Raw genomic sequence first — 22375 nt, forward strand, 5'->3', positions numbered from 1 at the left:
ACACGCCTTGTCTGAAATCATATTCATATTTCTTTTATTTATACGTCATTTATTTATTGCAGCGCATCATCTCGCCGCCCAGTCGTGAGCCACGCAGCAGCTCCCCTCCCCTGCAGCAGCAGCAATATCAGCAGCAGCAGCAGCAGCAGCAGCAGCAGCAACAGCAGCAGCAGCAGCAGCAACAGCAACAGCAGCAACAGCAGCTGCAACAGCAACAGCAACAGCTGCAACAGCAACAGCTGCAGCATCAGCAGCAGCACTTCGCCAGTCTGATGAGCAGTCACAGTAACAACAACTCCAACACTAACAAACAGCCGCTGAGCAGCGACAACAATGCGGAGGACACCAGCAACGATGTGTCCGAGATTGGCACCATATCCGACCTGACCACTCCGGAGGCAGTGGGTCTGTCCATTGGATTCGCCGCAGGCGAGTTGGCCAGCCGGGCGGGCACTCCACCGCAAACGGCGCAAGCTCCACCGACATCAGTGGCGGGCAGCACTGCCAATGGAATCGCAACCGGAAACGGAAATGGAAACGGAAACGGAACTGCGAACGGAACAGCAAACGGAAATGCAGCAGCAACGGGCAGCGGATTGGTGCCCTTGAGCCTGCACACTAAATCATCGACCTTCGATTATCTGTACGAGTTCTCGGAGACGCGCAAGGTGCTGGAGGAGTTCTTCAAGTGCCCCTCCACCGACGAGCAGCCCATCATGGAGAACGGCAGCGATGTGGACAGCATTGTGAGTAGGAGAGAGATTGTTTGTTTCCACTTTAATTAGTTGCTAATTGTTGCTAATGCTGCAATATATATTCAATATTCTTTTCAAGGATATCCAGTACGAGTTCCACAGCAACTTTGAGCGCGACGAGGAGGATTTGGCCGAGGAGGAGGAAGCCGATGACGACGAGGAGATCGACGACGATGCCGACGAGGAGAACGACGAGGCCGAGGATGAGGACGAGCCATTGGACCAGGATCGTGACCAGAACTACCGCCCACAGGCGGTACATCCGCCCACATCCGGCCACATCGCCTCCGAGCGCCTTGTGTTCGCTGGCTATGGACAGCAGTCGCAATCGCAGGCGCAGCTCACCGCTCAGCCGATGAGCGGATCGAGACGACACTATAGCGGCAGTCCGCTGATACGGGACTTTGACTTCTTCCTGGACTCCACCAGTCGCAGCAGCGGCGAGCGGGATGCCGATCAGGATGGGCTCAATCACAACCAGCTGCTGAGCACGAGCAGCGGACATGGCGGACACGGAAGCGTGGGAGGCATGGGTGTGGGAGTGGGCAGTGGAATAGGCGTGGGTCCGGGCGGTGGCCACAACTACCGCTATTCGCCGGAGACCACCGACTACGATTCCAACTGCGGCGATATGGACAGTAAGTGGTTTGCGAACCCCCGTTCGAGTAACCGAAAGCTTAGCAAATCCCAATCCTCCATGTTCCAGGTCTCTCGGGTGAGATGAATGGCGGAGTGTCGACCTCCTGCTCGAACTACGCTAAATTCTATGCCTCGGCCATGCCGGTCCTGGAGGATGGCCTCTCCTCCGGTCACACCAGTGACACCGAGAACAACAACAACAACCAGAAGAACCTGCAGCAGTCGACGCTTAACCAGGGCGGCAACCAGTGCCCCAACAGCTTGAGCGGCAGCACCAGCATCGGTGGCAGTGGCGGCATCTCCATGCTGATGGACATGAAGCGCATCTCGACGAACCACAGCCTCAATAGCATGAACAACCAGACCATCACCAGCAACACCAACACCACCAACACAACCAGCACAACGGATAGCAATGGCGGTGTCGGCGTGATGGGTCACCACCTGGTGGCCACACTCGTCCACAGTCCCAACAATGGGCAGGCAAAGTCGCAGGGTAAACCGCAGCTGCAATCACAGCCGCCAAAGACATTGTCACTAGATCAGAGTCCCAGCAACCACAGCAAAGTGTTCAAGAACATTGATCCGGAGTTGGATTCGCTCTACTCCATTGGTAAGTTATCACTATCACCATCACTATCATCTCCTATTTACGTAATACATTACACTTACTTATAGGAGTTTTCCACCGTCCAGACACGGTGCAGATGACGCCACCTCCGCCCGCACCGGCGCCACATCGCAAGCCCAACATCAATGGCTGCTCCAGTGGCGTTGTGAACACCAATGGCAGCAGCGACGTGGATCTGCTGCAGCCGAGCACCAAGCACACTCCATTGGCGGCGGCCATTAGTTCCACGCTGCAGCGCAGTTCGCCCACCTCGACGATAACCGGAAATGGTATCGCGACCGGAAACGGAAGTGGAAACGGAAACGGAAGTGGAAAGACCAGAAGCGCCAGCAGCAATTGCAGCAGCAGCGCCAACGGCGGCATGCCACCGCCCATTCCGGAGAGAACCAATCTCGTTGCCGCAGTGCAAAGATCTCCATCACCTGGCCGCAACTCACCCGTATGGCTATCGCGACACTTGGACGGCGGCGCTGGCAAGGATCTGCTGGAATCCGGCTCCGATAACCACTCGAAGAATCACAGCGCCGACGAGGAAGACGTTGACACCGATCTGGAGACGGACCGCCTGCTGGGCCACCAGAGGCTGGACGATCAGGGCTACTACGATGAGAACAAGAGCTGGGATCGCAAGCCGCGCTCGCTGCTCTCGAAGATCTCGCCCAAGCAGCAGATACCGAGCACCAAGACGCGCAACGGCTACAATGCCCTGCTCAGCTCCACGCCGGAACTGCCGCCACCGATTCCGCCAAAGGGTCAGTCCGGCTTGGGATTGGGTCTCACGCTGGGCGCCGGCAATGGTGGCAAGCTGCTCGACTTGGTTGGCGGCATGGTGCAGCGCAGCTTATCGCGCAGCTCGTCGGAGCACAGTGAGAAATCGCCCAGTATAATGCCCATTTCTGGCGGGGATCTGTGTGCCGGCGGCGTGGATGTGGTTGCCTCTGCTGTGGCGGCCACCTCGGCAACGGCGGTGACCAGCACGCCGGCGTTGGGTAGTCCCGGTAATGGCGGCGGATCGGAGCGATCCGCTGCAGGCATGACCAATCCGGGTGGAGCAGTCAAGCTGGGCGAGCAGGAGATGGGCGCCATTAACGGTGGCAGCGCCTTGCCATTGGGAGCAGGATCGGGAACTGGATCTGGAGCTGGATCGGGATCGGGAGCGGGATCTGGAACTGGAGCGGGTGCCAATGCAGCTGTGGTGGCCAACAGCAACGCCAGCAACAACAACAACAACAACAACGTCGGCGGCGGCAACAACAGCAACAACAGCAGCGGCAGCGGCGCCGGCAGCAACAGCAACAGCGGCGAGAAAAAAGTGAAAAAGAGTAAGAGCAAAGAAGGTAAATGTGTTGGGTTTATCCTTCGTTTGATTGTTCCTATATATATTGTTCCCATATATAACCAAATAACCGTATATCCGTATATCCATATGCATATATATAATATATATATATATAGTGGCCTGCCATGTTGTCGGTGTGCATTTGATGTTGTCGTTGTCGTTGTCGCAATTGTCGCAAACAACGAAACGCCTAATTTCGAAAGCGTAAAGCAGAGAAAATTCAAAATCAGAAACATTCAATCGGTGGCTGCGATGTAAAAATGCGAAATTGTATTGTATAATGTGTAATTTCGATAATCCTATATTATCTGCAATCAATCCAATTTTTGATCAAGACAATCCGTATTAATCGTATATATATATTTTTTACCTATCATTTCTCTGTATTCTTTCGCATATTTATTTGCGTATTTTTGCATGCGTCGTTCGTTCGTTCAACCAAATCAATAAACCAAACTCTACTCTTCATTTTACTGTGTCTGTGTGTGTGTACCATACTTTGTAAGATAAAGTTCCATTTTGTAATAGCATCTAAGATACAACACTAACAATATCACACGAAACAAGGCTATGAGGCTACATACATCTATAGAAACATAGAATATTAGTGTTTTAGGAAATATAACGAAAGTATTAATAGATTTATTGCGAAAGTCCTGCATATTGTGGTTGCTTTTCAAAATAGTGATAATAATATTTAACTATGAACGAAAGCAATAAGTATTCCAAATCGTAATATAATAATCCAACTTATAATATATCAGATAAAGATCAGTTTTTATAATAGACTGCACGTACACCACACCAATCAACTAACACGCGACATGTACTCTATGATCACCGACTCCTTGCCAACCGAGTTGCTAATCTTCATCCTTCATCTTCTCACCAACTGCAGGCGGTGCAGTGCTCATCGAGGGCGTTCTCTTCCGGGCCAAGTACTTGGGCTCCACGCAGCTGGTCTGCGAAGGTCAGCCCACGAAATCGACGCGCATGATGCAGGCGGAGGAGGCCGTCTCCAGGATAAAGGTAAAGTGTCCTTCGACACCCTACCCATTTCCCACCTATTTGTTGTAATGCTCTCGCCCGACTCGATCGATTGCTTCGATCAGCTGTAGCTTCTTTTGCGCCTCGATCGGTTCTGTGTTTGTAGTGGGTAGAAATCCAGAAATCCAGAAATCCAGAAATCCTCTAATCCTGTAATCCTGTGAACCTGTAAAAGTAAATCCCGATCAGAGGCTGCCACAGATCTTGCAAAATAATCCTTTATCCTTTAATCGTTTACAACACATTTGTTTAACCCTTATGTATTAAAGAAGTAAAGAATGTCATTGAAATAGAAGAACAACGACAATTCCGATTGGTATTTTAAATTCAACGTACTTAAGTTTAATAATTTGTCAAGTCTCAAGACTAAAGTACATACATATATTCAAGTAAATATTAGATTGTGACAATCGCCTGAATAGCCTGAATTGCTACCCCAGCTGCCGCCTGCACCAATTAAGCAAAATTATCAATTATCAGCTATTTTTGATCCCAATGATCTCCGATTTTTGATTTGCCCAAACACCACCACCTCTCCCGCCACCCACTAGCCCACTAAGCTGATTGAAGGACCGAACTTGGGAACAACAAAAAAAATACTATAGAAAAAAAAGAAACTCATTAACTGTTTACTGTTATATTTTCATGCATCACCTCCTCCACATCAAATGCTCCGCATCCGCGATGACCAACCACGCTAACGAAACCACGTATCGCCATATTAAAAAAAAAAAAAAATATATATAAATAAAAAACCGAATCTATATTGAATAAAAATCCAAAACAATTCGCATTTTAGGCGCTGGTAAGTAATGGAAACACTAGAGCGAATACCAAAACACCCACCCAAAACACCCAACCACCCAACCACCTGTCGTTTGCCTGAGTTGCCTTGAATTAAATTGGACCCAACACATTTGGCCCGCTGTAACTCTTGTGTTATCCAAAATCAAATCAGCTTTTCTCCCGGCGATCCCGCCAATTCTCCAGTTCCACAATCGATTAAGTTTATATCCTTAGTTATTATAAACATTAAAAATCATTTTTCAGGCACCCGACGGCGATGTGCAGCCCAGCACAGAGGTGGATCTGTTTATATCGACGGAGAAGATCATGGTTCTGAACACGGACCTCAAGGAGATCATGATGGATCACGCCCTGCGCACCATCTCCTACATTGCGGACATCGGGGATCTGGTGGTGCTGATGGCCCGTCGTCGCTTCGTTCCCCAGGACATCGATGATGCACCCAAGCCGAATCGCACGCCCAAGATGATCTGTCACGTGTTCGAGAGCGATGAGGCGCAATTCATTGCCCAGTCGATTGGCCAGGCCTTTCAGGTGGCCTACATGGAGTTCCTCAAGGCGAATGGCATTGAGGATCATCGATTTGTCAAGGAGATGGACTACCAGGAGGTGCTCAACAGCCAGGAGATCTTCGGCGACGAACTGGAGATCTTTGCCAAAAAGGAGCTGCAAAAGGAGGTGGTTGTTCCAAAGGCCAAGGGCGAGATACTGGGCGTGGTGATCGTGGAAAGCGGCTGGGGCTCCATGCTGCCCACCGTGGTAATTGCGAATCTAATGAGCTCCGGCGCTGCTGCCCGATGTGGGCAGCTCAACATCGGCGACCAGTTGATCGCCATCAATGGACTGAGCCTCGTGGGTCTGCCGCTCTCCACCTGCCAGACGTACATCAAGAACACCAAGAACCAGACGGTGGTCAAGTTCACCGTGGTGCCATGTGCCCCAGTCGTCGAGGTGAAGATCAAGCGGCCGGAGACCAAGTACCAGCTGGGCTTCAGCGTCCAAAACGGAGTGGTCAGTTGAAACGAGATAGTCTTTTTCCAGCATTACCTCTATATATATGTACCCATAGATATACCTTAATCGATATCTATCAATATTTTATTGCAGATCTGCAGTCTGTTGCGTGGTGGCATTGCGGAGAGGGGTGGCGTTCGTGTGGGTCATCGCATCATCGAGATAAACAACCAGAGCGTAGTGGCTGTGCCCCACGAGAAGATCGTAAACTTGCTAGCCACTTCGGTGGGCGAGGTATAAGAACGCATTACTAATACTGCATAAAAATACGATATTAATTTCTACGTTTTTAGATACTAATGAAAACGATGCCCACGTCCATGTTCCGCCTGCTGACTGGCCAGGAAAATCCCATATATATTTAAGCCTGCGGCAGAGTAATAAACGGCGATTATTGTTAACTATAAAAAAAGAAAAAACCAAAACAAAAACACAACCTTACAAGGGTATTACGATATTTAGTATATATACCTATACATATAGAGAAAGAACGTGAAAGAGGGAGTAAATATATGTGTGTATATGCGTGTGTACCTATATATATACATATATGCTAAACATATACTACACACGAGTGTATCGATTTTTTTTGTGAGTAATACTAGACAAAGTTCGATCGGAGGCGAGTTAAGAGCAGCTACTACGACAAATAAGAGGAAGCGATAACTAACACACACCAACACACACCAACACACACCAACTCACACCGACACACACATGGCACGCCTTTATGCAAAGCTTAGTAATAATAGTTAATATTGTGTGTGAGTTTGGGCCAGCGGCCAGGACATGCATATATACATACATACATAAATATACAGACGAGTATATGAACAGAATGACCTTTTTGCGAAAACGTCCTTAGCTTAGTTGAACGGCGACATTAGTCAGAGAGAAACAGAAGCCCCATATATGCTTACCCCCATACTTATTGTAAAAACCAAAAAATGAAATCCAAACAAAAGCATGGCAACTCAAAAAAGCAACCCAAACAAGATTCGAATTCAGATAGGAGGCGAGGCAGGCAGCTCTTTTGATATAGTATATAAAATCCACACACTATATAGCACCATCCCGAATATATTTATATAAACAAATGGAAATTGGATAGAGAAATGGAGATGGAAATGAATATGAAAATGAACATGAAAATGAAAATGAACATGAAAATGAAAATGAACATGAAAATGAACATGAAAATGAAACTGAAAATGGATATTGTAACTGCAGCGTTTCGTTTTCTACTCGCACCCATAGCCGAGAATTTTGATAGTTATTTAACTATGAATATAGCCAGATCGTAATGTATGCCATGTGTAAATTAAGGAGCGCTTTACACCCCTCACATATACGAGAAGAACATATACCCCCCTCCCCAATAGAGGATTTAGTTTAGCAAACACTTACACTCACACTCACTTAGACGCTTCGATTTCAACCATCTTCGTCCAAAAATTGTGCTACTACTCGTTAAACAAGTTGATAGATATAAAAAAGGATAACAGCAGGAGAATAGAGACAGAGAGAGAGAGAGAGAGAGAGAGGGATAGCCGGGTTAGAAAGAGATTGACAGATAGACCCCCGTTATAAGCCATATGAAATAGAAAGAGACGGACTAGCCTGCAATAACGTACATATATCTGAGCCCGCATTTTAGAGCCACTCGAACGGCAAGAGACGGCAACAGGAACAGAGATAGAGACAGCTATAGGGACAGGCAGACAGTCGGACATCCAGAGAGAAAGGGAGAATTGCATTTCTTTGTGTGTATATGTATGTGTAAAATACTCGCTATTTGGCCCCACAATCGCAATCCACAAGCAACCGGCAGCAGCAGTCACTAAAAGAACTATTATTAACTACGAGTATGATTCAATTGCATATGTAACTGCACCGGGGCATTTGCTTGATGTTTGTGAATTGATCGACTATTTGGCCTCATTTCCGCTGCTTGGCAAGGGCCACGCCCACGCCCACCAAAAACCGAAAACCGAAAAAAAAAACCAAATTATTATACAAAAAAAAAAAAGTATAAACACACATAAAAACTGCTTGAGCAAACCAAAGAGATGAAGGGAAACCGAAACAAATGCATACAACAACTAATATTTAATGAATTGTTTTTTTTTTTTTGGTGTACATTATTTATATGGAATGTGAAACTGCATTACAAATTTAATGAATATATTAAATATTTATTAAAACGGGCTAATTGCATAGAAATTATATAAGATCGATCATAGCGATGATTATTTGTAAAGCCGAACTAAACCCAAAAAAAAAAACCGAAAACAAAATGGATAAATAAAAGAATATATAATCACATGCGTAACAAAAATATAAAACCAAAAATTGAGCATAATAAACAGAAAATGGGAAAAAATACCTTCGATTTATTTTTGCTTGCATTTCGGGAATTGTTGGGGACATTACAAGCACTCCACTGGTGCGTTTCGTCACTAAGTTGACTACTTGAGCAAGATGTAAACTTACTTGGGGCCAGTAATCCCAGACAAGATGGTTCCCATTAATAGGCTTATTACCTTTCGGTTACTGTGTTTGGAAATAATGTTTATTGACGAATACTTTTACTTGCATTGTTTCATTTGCTTACTTTGTATCATTTTATACATGCAATTGTAAGAAATTGATTCCCAACTTCTTGTTCAAGTTTATTCTTCCGGTTTTTTGGCTATGGCAAAGTGTGTGTATATCTATATGTATATGCATCTATATATATATATATATTTGTATATATATATATTCGTGTATATAAGTAATATGGTCACGGTCATTTAATCAGTACACACAACAATATAAATTGGATTTCATATGGCGAACAAGTTTCACATTTAATATCCATCTTATTCGTACGCTCTTTTTTTTGAGTGTGTTTATGTGCACTTTCCAAAAAAAAAATGTCGGCGGCATTTCCGCTGCATTCACTTCCGCCATCAAAATGTATTCCATGCAACTCTGCTTGATTTCAAACTTTTGATGACGCTTTTATATCGCGTTTAATAGTTCCAATTTCTGGAGATAGAGACATTATCTTTTGGTTGTATTTAAGTTCTGAAGAAGCTTGCATTAAAATTGATCTAAGTTCGTTCGATCCGAACCCACCACTTAAGTCCTATTGGTTATTATATGAACCTTTCTCCAATATTCTGGATCTTCTACATCGTTTTTTATACATTTTTCGCTTAGTTTCTTTTTAAGTTTGCGGGGAAGGTGACTGGAGAAACATTTTAATTTTTGCAGTTAGATGTTTACAACTGTTACTCAGCTCAAGGGCCTGTAATAATTTAGCTAATTTCGTTAATTTTGCTTTGATAATAATCTCGTTTTTAGATTTAGAAGATGTCAACAAAAAAGATGCAAAATGTCGATTCCAAAATATATGTGTATATATGTCTTTAAATTATTGTGAGTATATCTACTACATTTTCATTTTTTTTTTTTTTTGTTTTGGGCTTGGGGCTTTTTTGGATAAATTTGAACTATTCAAAATAAATGCGACAAAAATTTAATTTAGTTTACAATTAAAAATTTGTTTTTCACATAGATCTTATAATTGTTTGTGTGTTTTTCGTTTTCAGCAAATGTTGCGCATATGTTTTGGGTTGAATTTCTTATCAAGTGAATTGTGGGGATTTGGGGCGTGTAAATATTTGAACTATATTATATATATGTAAAAAATCTCATCGTTTGTGTTTTTGTACTTGTTAGAAAATCACGCAGATATGCTGAAATTATCCAACCGAGTCCGAATCCGAATCAATCAATCAATCAATCTAACCGAAATCCCATCTGAACCAAAGTAATGCCCTTACAAAGCCACCCAATATCATTATCCATATCCTTTCTCAGTGTTCCTCCGTCATTCCACTCCCACATTGCAATGATCCTTAAATATTCCTTCCTTATCCATACATCCATATATATCCTGCATCTGGTGCCCTTTACCTAAGCCTAATCCAATATTTGTTATCGTACATCGAACTTATGTGTCTCCTAATGCTAATATAACTACCGAATTTGTTATGTAGAATATAGATGGAAAGCTTTATGAATAGATAGATACTTAGAGGGGGTGTTTAGAGGGAAAACTATAGAAACATAAACAAATGTTTGTATAAATTGCACATAATTCGACTTAGCACTAAATAGCTACGACTGACAAACACATGTTAAATGTGTGCCAAGTTGGGATTTTCTTAGATAAAACGTGTAATTAGTTAGATACTCCTCGCCTATCGAGTGTGTGTGTGTGTGTGTGAGGAGGATATATTCATATATATATATATATTTATATAATTTACAATTCTTACTAGGGTTCCACATATATACGCACATGTATTTGTATTTGCAATTGGCACATCATTTCTAAAGAGTCAATCAAATCAAAATACTTGATGTTCACTTGCTCATTCGTTTTCTTATTCGTTTACGAGTGTTTTATTTGTTTGTCTATATGTTGTTGTTGTATTGCACAAGACGCAGCCCGAAAAAAAGCTGAAAAAAATGAAATAAATAAAATGCGGTAACCAAAAATCCAACGAAATAAAAGCAACGAAAATTAGTTAACTAAACCATTTACTAAACATTTATTGAAATCAAGTAGTTGTGGTGCACACGAGGCAAAGACAAATGAAACCAACTCAAAAGTTCAAAAGTTCAAAAGTTAAACTCGCCTAGATCTAATTGCATTTGTAGAATTGGGTAATAATAGTAAGTGTAGGACAAAAAAAGTAATTGCTTGGGCTTAAATTAAAACTATACAGCTAAGTTAGCGTTACTTTCTGCTTCTCAGACACTTCTGTTGCGCAACTTAACTAATCAAATCGGTAATTATACGTTTAATGATAATTGTAAAATGAATAGAAAACATAGTCTTACTAACTAATTTAATAGTATAGGTGTAGGTGAACAAAATTCATTTCGTCGCTCGTCTTTACCGGCGCGTTTCGAAACACATTCTTGGTGATAAAGTATATATTAAAAAAAAAATAGGTGAAAAACGATTTTCTATTAAGGCAAATTAGGTTAAAGCGCCACATCGCAGTCGCAGGTGCAGATTTTCATTCAGCCCGCCGTCGATTGTAAAAGTTAAACATAACATAAAGCTGCCAAAGCCAGGTGTGTGTGTGTGTGTGTGTGTGGGATCAAGTGTGTGTGTGTGTTATTAAATTTGATTTGGTGTGTCTAAAATTAAATATAATTCCATTTCAGTTTACCAAAATTTTTCACCGCTTTGGCTTACAAATCAATTAGTATAGTCTGTGTGTATACGTTTTACATTTAGTTCTATATTGAACATTTACATTTCCATTATAAGAATTTCTCCGTATTCATTTCTTTCTATTTCACGCGTTCACGCTGCTTGCTTACGATTCAAATTGTGAATTGCACAACATAGCGTTTGCCTGGGATGCACACAAAAAATTTCACTAAATTTAATTTACAAAACATTAAAGGATTTCGCCTCCAGAAGCTGGTTCATGCACTTCATTTGCTCCCAACAAAATATATTGGCTTGCACCGAAGTGTGTGTGTGTTTTTTTAGGGTCTTAAAATTAATTTAACAGCTTATCGACTTTCCGGGCGCTCCCATTCTCATCTTTTGCCTCATCGTTGGAGGTGGGATAACCAAACGAGCGGGTGTTTGAACAGAAGAATTGGTGTTGTTATGCACTAACTCTAGATTAATTTAAGCTTTAGTTGTGGTTCTAGTTTCTTTCGTTTGCCCATCATCTCTGCTTCTACTGGTCCTGCATCATCTTCATCTTTTGTCTGCTCTTCGTTCTTTGTTGCTGCTGCGTAAACTAGTAAATGCTACAAAATAGGATAAGGTCAGCGGGGCTGGTGGTTGCTCTAGCTGATGGTTCTGCTGCCTTTAGGCCGCCGTATCCACCTCCTCCACAATGTGGTTCGGGGACACTTCGCTGGGTGGTGCGGCTGTTGGTGCTGGTGCTGCCGTTGCTGCTGTTGCAGGTGCCGTTGAAGTATTGCCATTAGCATTGGTGTTGCTGCTGCTGCTGCTGCTGCTGCCGCCGCTGCCATTGATGCTGTTCGCGGGTGCAGCCTTCCCCGTCTGGACGGGCACAGCGGCTGGTTGTAGGGGCGTAGCCACCAGGGCGCTCACAGCACTGTACTGTGCGGCCGCACCCATTGAAACAGCGGCTGGTCCGCCAGCAGCGGTTGAGGAGAGGCTATCGGCCGCGGAGCCGGAGGCGGGCGTGGCATAGGGACCACTTTTCAGTTTTCGCGCCTCCCGCTTCTGCTTGTGCTGCTGCATCACCAAGCGCAGCTGGTCCATTTTCGAGCGGGTCTTCATGTTGGCCAGCTCCACGGTGCACTTCTGGCACGTGTGCTCCCGCTCCCGCTCGCCCTGTCCATCATCGCGGCGGTAGCGACATGTGCAACCATTCGATTGACTGGCCATCGAGCTGGGTGCCTCAGCAGCCTGGCAGCAACTGTGCGACGACGACTTCGAGCTGGCGGAAGCCTTGGAGGCTGCGGAGGAGGAGGAGTGGTAGCTCGGGCAATCGCGGAAAGAGCAGCTACCTCCGCTACCAGAGGCCAACGACGCCGACTGCTGCTGTTGCTGCTGGGCGCGGCTATTGCACTTGGCGCAGTTGTGGTGCTTGGAGGAGTACTGCAAAAAGCCAAAAAAAGGGGATGATGAGCATCACAAAAATATTGTACACTGGATTGCTTACCATTTTGCTGCGCGATCCGTGATGCATCCCGCTGCTGGAGGAAGAAGTCGAGGAAGATCCAGTGCTGCCGGATCCCGAACTAAATCCAGAAACCGATCCAGTGGTCGGGGCCTCGAAGCTGATGCGGGCACCACGTCCGTACTGCGGTGTGGCACTCAACAGATCGTTGAGAATATGGATCACCGTTGAGATGTCGCGTTTGGGTCGTCCAAAGCGATCCTGCAGTGCCGGATTGAGAGTGCCCGAGAAGGTGCCAGAGTAGATGCCCTTGCCGTGATTCTTCATTGACTCGATCACGGCTCCCGATCCGCCCTTGCGCGGTGCTTCCTCACCACTGGCCGCTCCACTCGAGGTGGCACCGCTGCTTGAGCTGCGACCGCTGCTGACCACGCCGGCGCCGGACAGATCGATCTTGTTGGTGAACACCTCCTTGGAGAGTTTGCGCAATGTCTGGGTAAGATTTCGCGATGCCTCAGCGAGAGTTCTAGTATCCGACACACCCAGAAGCGCGTCATCGGGCTCTGCCGTTGCGGTGCTGGTGCTGGCTGGCAGCGCCACCGTTGCCGCTGCTGTTGTGGCTGAGGCTGTTGCTCCTACCGTTCCTGCTGCCATTCCCTGCTCCAGCTTGCGACGCTTTGAGGGCGACGAGGAGGAAGATGACGGGGCCGAGGAAGACGATGATGAGCTTGTGGCAAAGGCGGCTGCATTAACGGATGACTGGTTGCCGGCGCAGGCGTGATTGAAAAAGTGGCTGCTGCTGTTGCTGCTGCTGCTGCTGCTGCTGCTAGTGCTGCTGTTGCTACTGCTGTGACCATTTCCATGTCCGTGACCGTGGCCATGCCCGTGGTAGTGACGATGCTTGGTCCTAGTGATGCGATTGTTGCCCGTCTTGTGCAGCATCGAATTGCCGGAGAAGGTGACTCTTGTGCCCGCAACCGTCGAACGAGCGGCAAATCCGGCATTCGCTCCAGTGCAACTCGATTCGGGACACTTGCTTGGTGAGCTGGTCGATCCGGATCTGGCCAGTGGAGCGGGCGCCACCAAAGAGGCCGCCGGCGGTGCCACTGACGGTGTGGGTAGACGCGTGCACAGGCACGAGGTCAGCTTGGCGGCTATCGGATCCTGCTGACAGCCGCCGGTGGTGCAGGAGGCTCCACTAGACGAGGACGAGGATGAGCTGGAGGCGGCAGAACTGCAGATGCAACTGGAACTGGAACTTGTGGCAGCCGTCGTGGGCAGGGGAATGTTTTTGATAGTCGTCATCTTGATGGGACTGGACACGAGATTCGACAGCGACTTAATGGGAGACTGCTCCAGCACAGGCTTCGCTGGACTCGATCCACCGGATCCACCATTGGCCACAGGACGAGCATTGGCGCTGGCATCCTTCAGAGCGAAGCTGTTCACGATATTCTGAATGCCGCCCTTAATTAGCAGCTTGGTGAGATCGGGCCCGTTTAGCGTTGACGAGCTCTGGGTCTGACCACTGCCAGTAGTGGCTGGTGCAGAGCCAGATGCTCCAGAGGAGCTGGGCAAATCGCCGTACATCTTGCGCAGCGAGGACATCCCACCACCGCTGCCCGCAGCCACTGCCGAAGCGTTGTGATGATGATGGTGATGGTGGTGGTGATGATGGTGATGATGCCCATGCCCGTGTCCGTGCCCGTGTCCATGTCCATGTCCGTGGCTGTGACCATGTCCGTGACTAACGCCGTGCCAGTTCGCAGCGTGCAAACTCGGATGCTGGTGGCTGTGCACGTGGCCATGTCCGATTCTTCCACTCGATCGCTGGCCAGACGAGCGGGTTCTCGATGAAGACGATGACGAAGAGGATGACGATGACGAAGAGGATGACGATGACGATGAGTTTGAGGATGTGGATGAGGAAGAGGCTCCTCCCGCCGCCGACGAAGACGAGGATGTGGAGTTGGAGTTGGAGCTGGAACAGCCAGTGCCAGCTGGCATTACAGGCACCGTTGATGTTGTGGTGGCCGCTGTGTTGGTGCTCGAACCACTGGAACCACTGGAACCACTCACACCACTGGCGACTGGAGCCACTGCGGCGGCAGCACCGCCCGCCGGATTAACCGTGCTCAGCTGCAGCTGGATGAGCATCATGTGGTCGCCGAGGCGCATGCTCAAGTTGAGCGGAGTCTTGCCGCTGAGAAAATCATTAACCTGCGCGTCGTTAAGCGATTCCAGCGCTTGCATAACCGTGTTCTCCGGACGTTGAGCCTGCGAAAGAAAAGATAAATCAGTAAAGGATTTCTTCGGCATTAAATAGAAAATCGAATCACGCGAAGCTAAACGTATAACAAGCTACTGGTTCAGTCTCTATTACAGATTTCTAATGTATTTATAATACGTAACTATGTATACTTAAGTCGCACACACAGTAAAGCCCGCATTCCAATCAGATGAGAGTAAGACCTCGTCATTCCCTTTCCTTTATCGAGGTAGACCAACCAACTATGTAGTATTCACAAACCCCCTTTTTTTCAGAACGCATTTCTCAGCATTTCTGGCTTTGATTGCTATTCTACGTGATTCAATGCGACGCCTTTGTGCTCCGCTCAAATATTTGCAAAAAGTGCAAATAACCAGGCGCCTCAACTTGCGTTACAGAATGACAAAAAAAAAAAAATATAAATAGGTATTGGAAAAAGGGTTTTCCGGGAATAAACTACTAAACTAGTAAACCCTTTGGAACATTAAGAGCAGCAAACAAAAGGCAGTATATACATACATACATAGATATATATATATACTTATATGTGCATATACTGTAAGACTCGGTTCCAAGTTTGATTTTTGTTTTTAGAGGTCTGGGTCTGGGTTAATTAATCATTTCCATTGCATATGCACGTACAGCTGCGGTCAAGCGACTAGTTCGTGGAAATGTGTTTCATAAGCTATTCAAATGTATACTTTGCCTACTTAAGTACCAATATAACTAGTGTTTGAAATGATAAATACAAATAAATGTGCAATTTGGGATGAATGTAAAATCTCGTTCTCTATTTTGCTGACCATCGCTGTTCGTGGCCAGCAACTGAGTAAGCACATGTGCGAATGCCAGGGGAGGGAAGGGGGGGGATGGTGCAGGGGGGTCATGTTTTAATTTTTATTGACTCTGCTGCTCTGCTGCTCTGACACAGTGACCCAATAATATTCAAATGAAGTCAACGACAAAAGCCCCGGCTTCAGTTTTCAGTTTGTAGCCGTGTGTTAAATAAACTGAACTCTGGATGGATGGATAGATGGATAGATGGATGCTTGGATGGATGGATGGATACCAACAAGATGATCATGATGACGATGGCGATGGCGCTGCCTACTTTCCCTTTGCCATTTGACGCAGCGTGAACCTTATGCAACCTCGCCAATTTTCCCTCCCAAAAAACCAAAAAAACAAAAAACCAAAAAAACAAAAAAACCAAAAAAACAAAAGCAAGAAAAAATAAATAAAACTCTAGCCTAGCAACCGAGCCGAAAAGTGTCCAAAAGAAATGGAGGCAAACGAATATTTGGAGTCGAGCCTATTTGTTGACGTGGTTTGCTTGTTACTCACGGCTCATGATGTTGCTGCTTTCAAGCTGAATTGAGTTGAGTTGAGTTGAGTTAAGTGTACCAAGGTCAACTGACGTCGCACGCAGCTTACGTCACCAGTGGCAGCGAAATCGAAATTTTCAAAAATTTAACCCAAGAGCAACACCAAAAAGCAGCAGCAACAGCAACAACAAAAAGCGCAACACAAAGGCAGTCAATGCTGTAATTTATTAACTTTGTGCAAATTGACTCTTTTTTTTTTTTTTTTTTTTTTTTGTCTGGTTTTGAATTTTTTTCCTTTGACTGTCGGGGAAAACGTTTTTTGGCCAACCGGTTTTCGGTGGCTTGCAGCCCAAAAGTAACTAATACATCATAATCGATCGAAGCCCTAAAATTTAGATGGCATACCAACCAAATGTAAAAGGTTTAGGTTTTCTATTTAGAAACCATGCGATTTTCCATTGTATTTCATAACAATTTGATATCGGTTCTTATTATCTATTATTATGTAAAGTGTGATTAGGAATATAGCAATGCAACAATTTTTGTAGAAACTTTCTATTTTATATATGCATAACTTGCTGCTAACTATAGAACACAAATTCTATTAAAAAAGGTTTATCAACGTTTTTCACAGCAACATTTTCATCTTCCTTTTTTTTTTACAAGCGGGAGCAATGCGCACTTGAAAAAAACCAAGTACTTACTATACAAAGAAAACAACAATATTTGTACATTTTTGGGGACAAAGCAATTTTTTGCGTTAGTTTTGCGCTGGCTATCTTTGCATGAGTGTGTGTGTGCGTGTGTGTGTTTGTGTGTCTGTGTGTGTGTGTGTGTGTGTGTCTGTGTGTGTTTGTGTGCGTGTGTGTGTTTGTTTGTGTGCTTGTTTGCTGACCATGAAATTATTTTTATTGCGTAGCGTTTTCAATGGAAGTTTCGCATGTGAGTGGACCGCTCCCCACCGCCCCCACCACTCCTTCCCCCCCCCCCCCCCCCCCACACCCATCAAACGCCTTTGAAGGGGGCGGGAAAACACTTGACAATGTGTAACAAATTAAATTGGCCAAACTGCGCGGCGCTTGGTGCTTTGATAAGCAGCAAAATCCATGATAGGCGCAGACCTACGCAAGGCTAGTGCTACTAGTGGTACTAGTTTTTATTGCAGTGTAGTGCCGGGCGGGCAGCAAAGACAAAGACAAAGAAAGAGACCGGCGCCAGGCGATGACGCCCTATTTGCCTCCATTATCTGGAGGCGACACTCGGCAGTATTCCAAGCACTGGACCTGACCACGTAACCCGTTTTATGACTCTTGCCAATTGCTTGGTTTGGCTTTAAAATTGAGCTATCGAAAGGCAGATACAGATACAGATACAGATACAGATACAGATACAATGGCCAATTGTCGCGCTTTTGTTTCAAAGCTTTGCAATATGTGTGTATGCCATATGAGCATGTGTGTATAGACACGATCGGTCTTCAATATTCCACATAGGAATCCCACATAGTTTCTCCTTTGTTTAGCCAAAGGATTTCCCCCCATTGGCTCATTGTTATCAAATTGGAGAAGTGCATTTCTTTCACTGTACAATAGTTTTAATCAGGGTTTTCACTGTAAACAACTTAAGGGGCGCCAAGTGCAAATATTTCTTCAGTGCGATTAGAGCAGATTGCAATAAAGAAATCCGCTGAACAACAACGACGGCAGGTGATTTCCTTAGCCAATTATTACTCATGCCCAATGGCAATTAAAGCGAAACTAATAATACCCACTTGTAAATGGCAAAAAAAAAAAAAAAGCAGCTCTGGAATTGCCAATCGATTCACAGAAAATGATAAATATAAATGAGTATGCACATATAAATAAATAATATATCTCCGTGCAATATATGTGGGGAAAAGGTGAGTCGGTAAATCACCTTTGGAATGTTATCAATGGAATTTTGCACTTTTATTCGCGATCGAATTCCGATTCGATCTCAATGAACAGATTTCTTTTTTAAAGATACATGCACACAGATACATGCACACAGATACATGCACACAGATACATAGATACTCGTATCAGTCACTTCCGTTTCACTTTTAACAGCGCTGTTAGCCGCTCTGTTATCCGCAAAAGAAGATAAACCGGATTCACGGAAATCAAGTGACTAAACTGAAGTTCTTGTATTTCCGTTCACTCCGTTAAGTTATGAACAAGAATGCAATGCCATGCAATGCAATGCACCACTTGTTGACACATCACGATCTGCAAGTGGACGATAACTGGGATCAGGAAAGACGGTGGGTAAGGTGGGTAGGTATCTCAATTCTGGACGGGATGAAGATGTTGCGGATTGAAGATGTTGCGGATTGAAGATGTCGGAGCAGATGATAAAGATGTTTGGTGGCAGCGCTGGTATTGATGATATCGCACGAAGCGATGACAATTAATGATGATGTTGTGGATATTCAGATACAGAATATTATTGCTTTCATACTTAACAATGAACGTATGGGAGGGAGTAACCCTCTGTTAAATGATGTGATTTATTATATTTGTACTTGATCTTCGTTAAAAGAAGATCGGCTCTCAGATCTTGCCGCTCCATAACGAGTTATGCACCATGACGCCACTCTTCATGGTGATCATCATCTGTATAGGAACACCGATAAATGGCAAAGTCTCGACAATGAGGCATCCAATCCAACATTACCGATAGCACTGCGAATTCCACAGAGTCAAGTGTGTTGCGAGATAAGTTCTCCGAATTCATTGGATAGAATTGGATTGGATTGGATTGGATTGGATGGGGTTGGATGGGGTTGAGTTGGCTTGGGTTGGTTGGGTGAAGTTCCGCAGACAAAGACGAATAGAACTGGTTAATAACCTGCAGCATGGCTTCTTTGGCATCTGTTGCTCATTCTTGAGCACTTTTCCATTGCCGTTTTCCGCTTCTTTCTCTTCTTTCTCTGCTGGCCATCTTCAGTTCCTTTCTTTTTTGGCATATTGGTTTGATTTTCTGCTCTTTTTTTTCCAGATTTTTCTGTTTTTTTTTTTCTTCTGTTTTCTTTTTCTTTTGGTGGCCAAACATACAAAGGACGCATAAATTCGAGTGGTCACACCCAATGCACTGGGCAACCAAGCAACCAACCAGCAGTTCATATTGTTGTCATCATTTTGGCTGGCTGCGTTCTTCTCCTGATATATAACCATATCATTTTTTGGCTTTTTATGGCTTTCGCATCTTTGTGTTACTTTGTCTGCTGCTGCTTCTTCTTCTTCTGCCTCTTCTACGTGTCGTCCCCCATCATTACCATCACCATCATCATCACCATCATCATCACCATCATCATCATCATCGTGACCATCCTTCGATCCACCATCATCCCCCGGCATCCACAACCCGTCGTGTTATCATCGCTCGCCCTTTGTTTGCCGCTCGCTTTTGTCTTTTGTCTTTTTCGTTGTTATGCGACGACGACGACTTGCAATTAAAATCATTTTCATAAATCTATGCAGCCTTCACTACCACCACCCACCCACCTACACACCAACCCACTCACTCACATCCCCTCCCTCCTCCTTTTTACCCGCGGCACAGCTGACCATCACGGCAGAGAATTGCCAAAAAGAAGTCCCGAGTCCGAAAAAAAAAAAACATAAAAAAAGCAGCAAATGCAATTAATTTGACAGGAAAACGCCAGCGCATCAGTTAAGCGACATAAATAATAAAACGAATCGAGTCGAATCGCAACGAAACCACTCGGGATGAGTCGCTCTATGGTGGGTGTTTCTGTGTTTCAGTGTTTTCTGTTTTTTCTGGGGGGATGGGAGGTTGCTGGGGGAATCCCCTCGGATTTCTCCTTCTCTGCCACAGTCGGTCATGGTGCACGGTGGAACTGACAACGCCCACCCACTTGATTGCCAGCTCTGCGTTCCATACAGTATACACCATACACTATACACCATACACTACACCATACACTACACTATACACTACACTATACACTACACTATACACTACACTATACACTATACTATACACTATACTATACACTACACTATACACTATACTTTACTATACTTGGCATGCGACGGACAGCAAGTGACACATTTTTAATCAACGCGACTGTTTGCTGCATTTCATTTCTAGTCATAATGCAAAAAACTATCAAATGTGTTTTCTTTCTTTGCTATTATTAAAGCATTAAACCCATATAAATAAATAGAGCATAAATAATATAAATAAAATAGAGCAGAGTAATTTATAGTTTAATAGCTTAGTGAAAAGTGATAACAGCTTTATATTTATTCATTCTTAACCAATACACTGGGGCTCATGCGTTTTTCTCTGTGCATTTGCTGCAGATGACTTTTGTTTGTTGTTGATTTCAACGATTTCTCTTGGCAACGAAATCGAAAATAATGACAAAAACCACAAAAGGTGGCCCCCAGGGTGCAGAAAACATACGAAGAATAAAGGAATGACACGAACCTGGGGGGATTATGATTGAGCTGTCGAAAAAACAGTTTGCCAGGTGCAAACCATACCATTCCACTGCGATTATCATTGAAGTAATAATGAAAATCTACACTATTAGTGCGTATTTTTAGGAACTAGCAGTAAAGCTCGTTTGCGAATTCTCGAAACATTTAATGAACATGAAAATCGAAAGTGTCGCCGATTCCACCCATCTAGTCATCATCTCCATCCGGAGACATATAGACTTCAGATATAGATATAACCCATATGACCGCTTGCTGTCGAGTATATATTGCTATAATAAACTTTACAGAATATTATTACTGCTAATAGCAGCTGAATTTTTGGCTGTCTGCGATGTGTCAAGATAAAATTGGAGCAATATGCAAATGTCGCGGCAGACAAATGGGTATAAATATGTATATATTTTCTCGTACGAGTATATATATATATTTAGGCTTGATCCCAGCTAATTGGCACATAACTTTGCATTATTCTTGCTTAGATGGGATTGAGGGTTAAGATTCAGAGATACATATATACTCGGATGGCTTTGGTGACCCACAGCGGCAAGATCGGTCACCTTGCTGGCTTACTCATTCGGCATTTCGGTGTGTGGTGTCAATAAATCGAGAGATGTCTCCATCAAATCAACCTGTCACTTGTTAACACACATTTAACCCAGTGTGTGTGGGCAGAAGGGTGGGGCATTCAAGGGGGAAGGAGGTGGGGGTACAACAACACCTGTCCAGGTTGACAAGCACTCGCCACCGAATTGCAATGTTTCGCCTTACGTTGCCTCTTGCTTTCTGCTACTCTGGCTACTCTGTGCTGCTAATTAGGAGGCAATGGCATGAGGTGGCAAAAATAAAAAAAAATTAAGAAATGAAAAAAAGAAAAAGTGAAATAAAATACAATACTGAAGCATCGTGAGTCACAGAAAGCGAGAGATATAGATTCTGAACAGCGAAACGCAGAGGGGCATAGAATGGAAACACAATGCTCCTTCAGGCACTCCTTTCACATAATAAAACACAAACTTCAAATGCAGAGAAAAAAATTAATGCGCACTTGAGAATGGAATCCGATTTCTAACGTTCCCAAATGAAAAACTATCCTAACAGGGCACAGCTTTAGATAGTAAATATATTTAGAAATTTGCATAATAAAAGGTGTTTCGGGTAACTTATTACTTGTGTCCAAAGCTTGGCTTTAGTTTTTCTCTCAGTGTGTGGGGTATCACACCTTTCTGGAGTTTTGGCAATCTAATTGCAGTTCCTTCATCCCTTGCAGCGTTATTTATTTCGTAAATTTGCACGACAAACAACCAAAAGCCATTGCCAAAAACAAAAATAAAATTAACAAAACAACGGCGAAAAAAAAAAGTTGAAATGCAAAAGAG

At 44.5% G+C, this 22375-nt stretch overlaps 2 protein-coding genes across 18 annotated transcripts in view; one reads left to right on the forward strand and one right to left on the reverse strand.

The window, feature by feature from the left end:
• The window catches only part of LOC6526036 (hyphally regulated cell wall protein 3), an 80174-nt gene extending 71952 nt beyond the window's left edge, over positions 1-8222 (forward strand). For 5 of the 16 annotated variants that reach the window (XM_039372644.2, XM_039372636.2, XM_043206904.1 and 2 more), the window contains 9 exons: positions 63-746; positions 835-1393; positions 1462-2007; positions 2073-3362; positions 4263-4393; positions 5211-5216; positions 5462-6229; positions 6326-6466; positions 6526-8222. In XM_039372644.2, the coding sequence (XP_039228578.2) occupies positions 63-746; positions 835-1393; positions 1462-2007; positions 2073-3362; positions 4263-4393; positions 5211-5216; positions 5462-6229; positions 6326-6466; positions 6526-6597 (4197 nt within the window). In that variant the 3' untranslated portion in view covers positions 6598-8222. The remainder of the gene's footprint in view (positions 1-62; positions 747-834; positions 1394-1461; positions 2008-2072; positions 3363-4262; positions 4394-5210; positions 5217-5461; positions 6230-6325; positions 6467-6525) is intronic. The other 11 variants (XM_039372683.2, XM_039372721.2, XM_039372654.2 and 8 more) reach the window with 10 other exon arrangements.
• Positions 8223-8782: 560 nt separating this feature from the next.
• LOC6526037 (midnolin homolog) overlaps positions 8783-22375 on the reverse strand; it is a 35430-nt gene continuing 21837 nt past the window's right edge. Inside the window, exons 3-4 of one of the 2 annotated variants that reach the window (XM_039372723.2) lie at positions 13716-15189; positions 8783-12283 (exon numbers count right to left, since the gene is read on the reverse strand). In XM_039372723.2, the coding sequence (XP_039228657.1) occupies positions 12129-12283; positions 13716-15189 (1629 nt within the window). In that variant the 3' untranslated portion in view covers positions 8783-12128. Of the gene's footprint in view, positions 12891-12954; positions 15190-22375 lie in introns of both variants that reach the window. The other variant, XM_002101818.4, reaches the window with a different exon arrangement.

The sequence above is a fragment of the Drosophila yakuba genome, chromosome X (genome assembly GCF_016746365.2).
Source record: "Drosophila yakuba strain Tai18E2 chromosome X, Prin_Dyak_Tai18E2_2.1, whole genome shotgun sequence".
NCBI classification, from domain to species: Eukaryota; Metazoa; Arthropoda; class Insecta; order Diptera; family Drosophilidae; genus Drosophila; species Drosophila yakuba.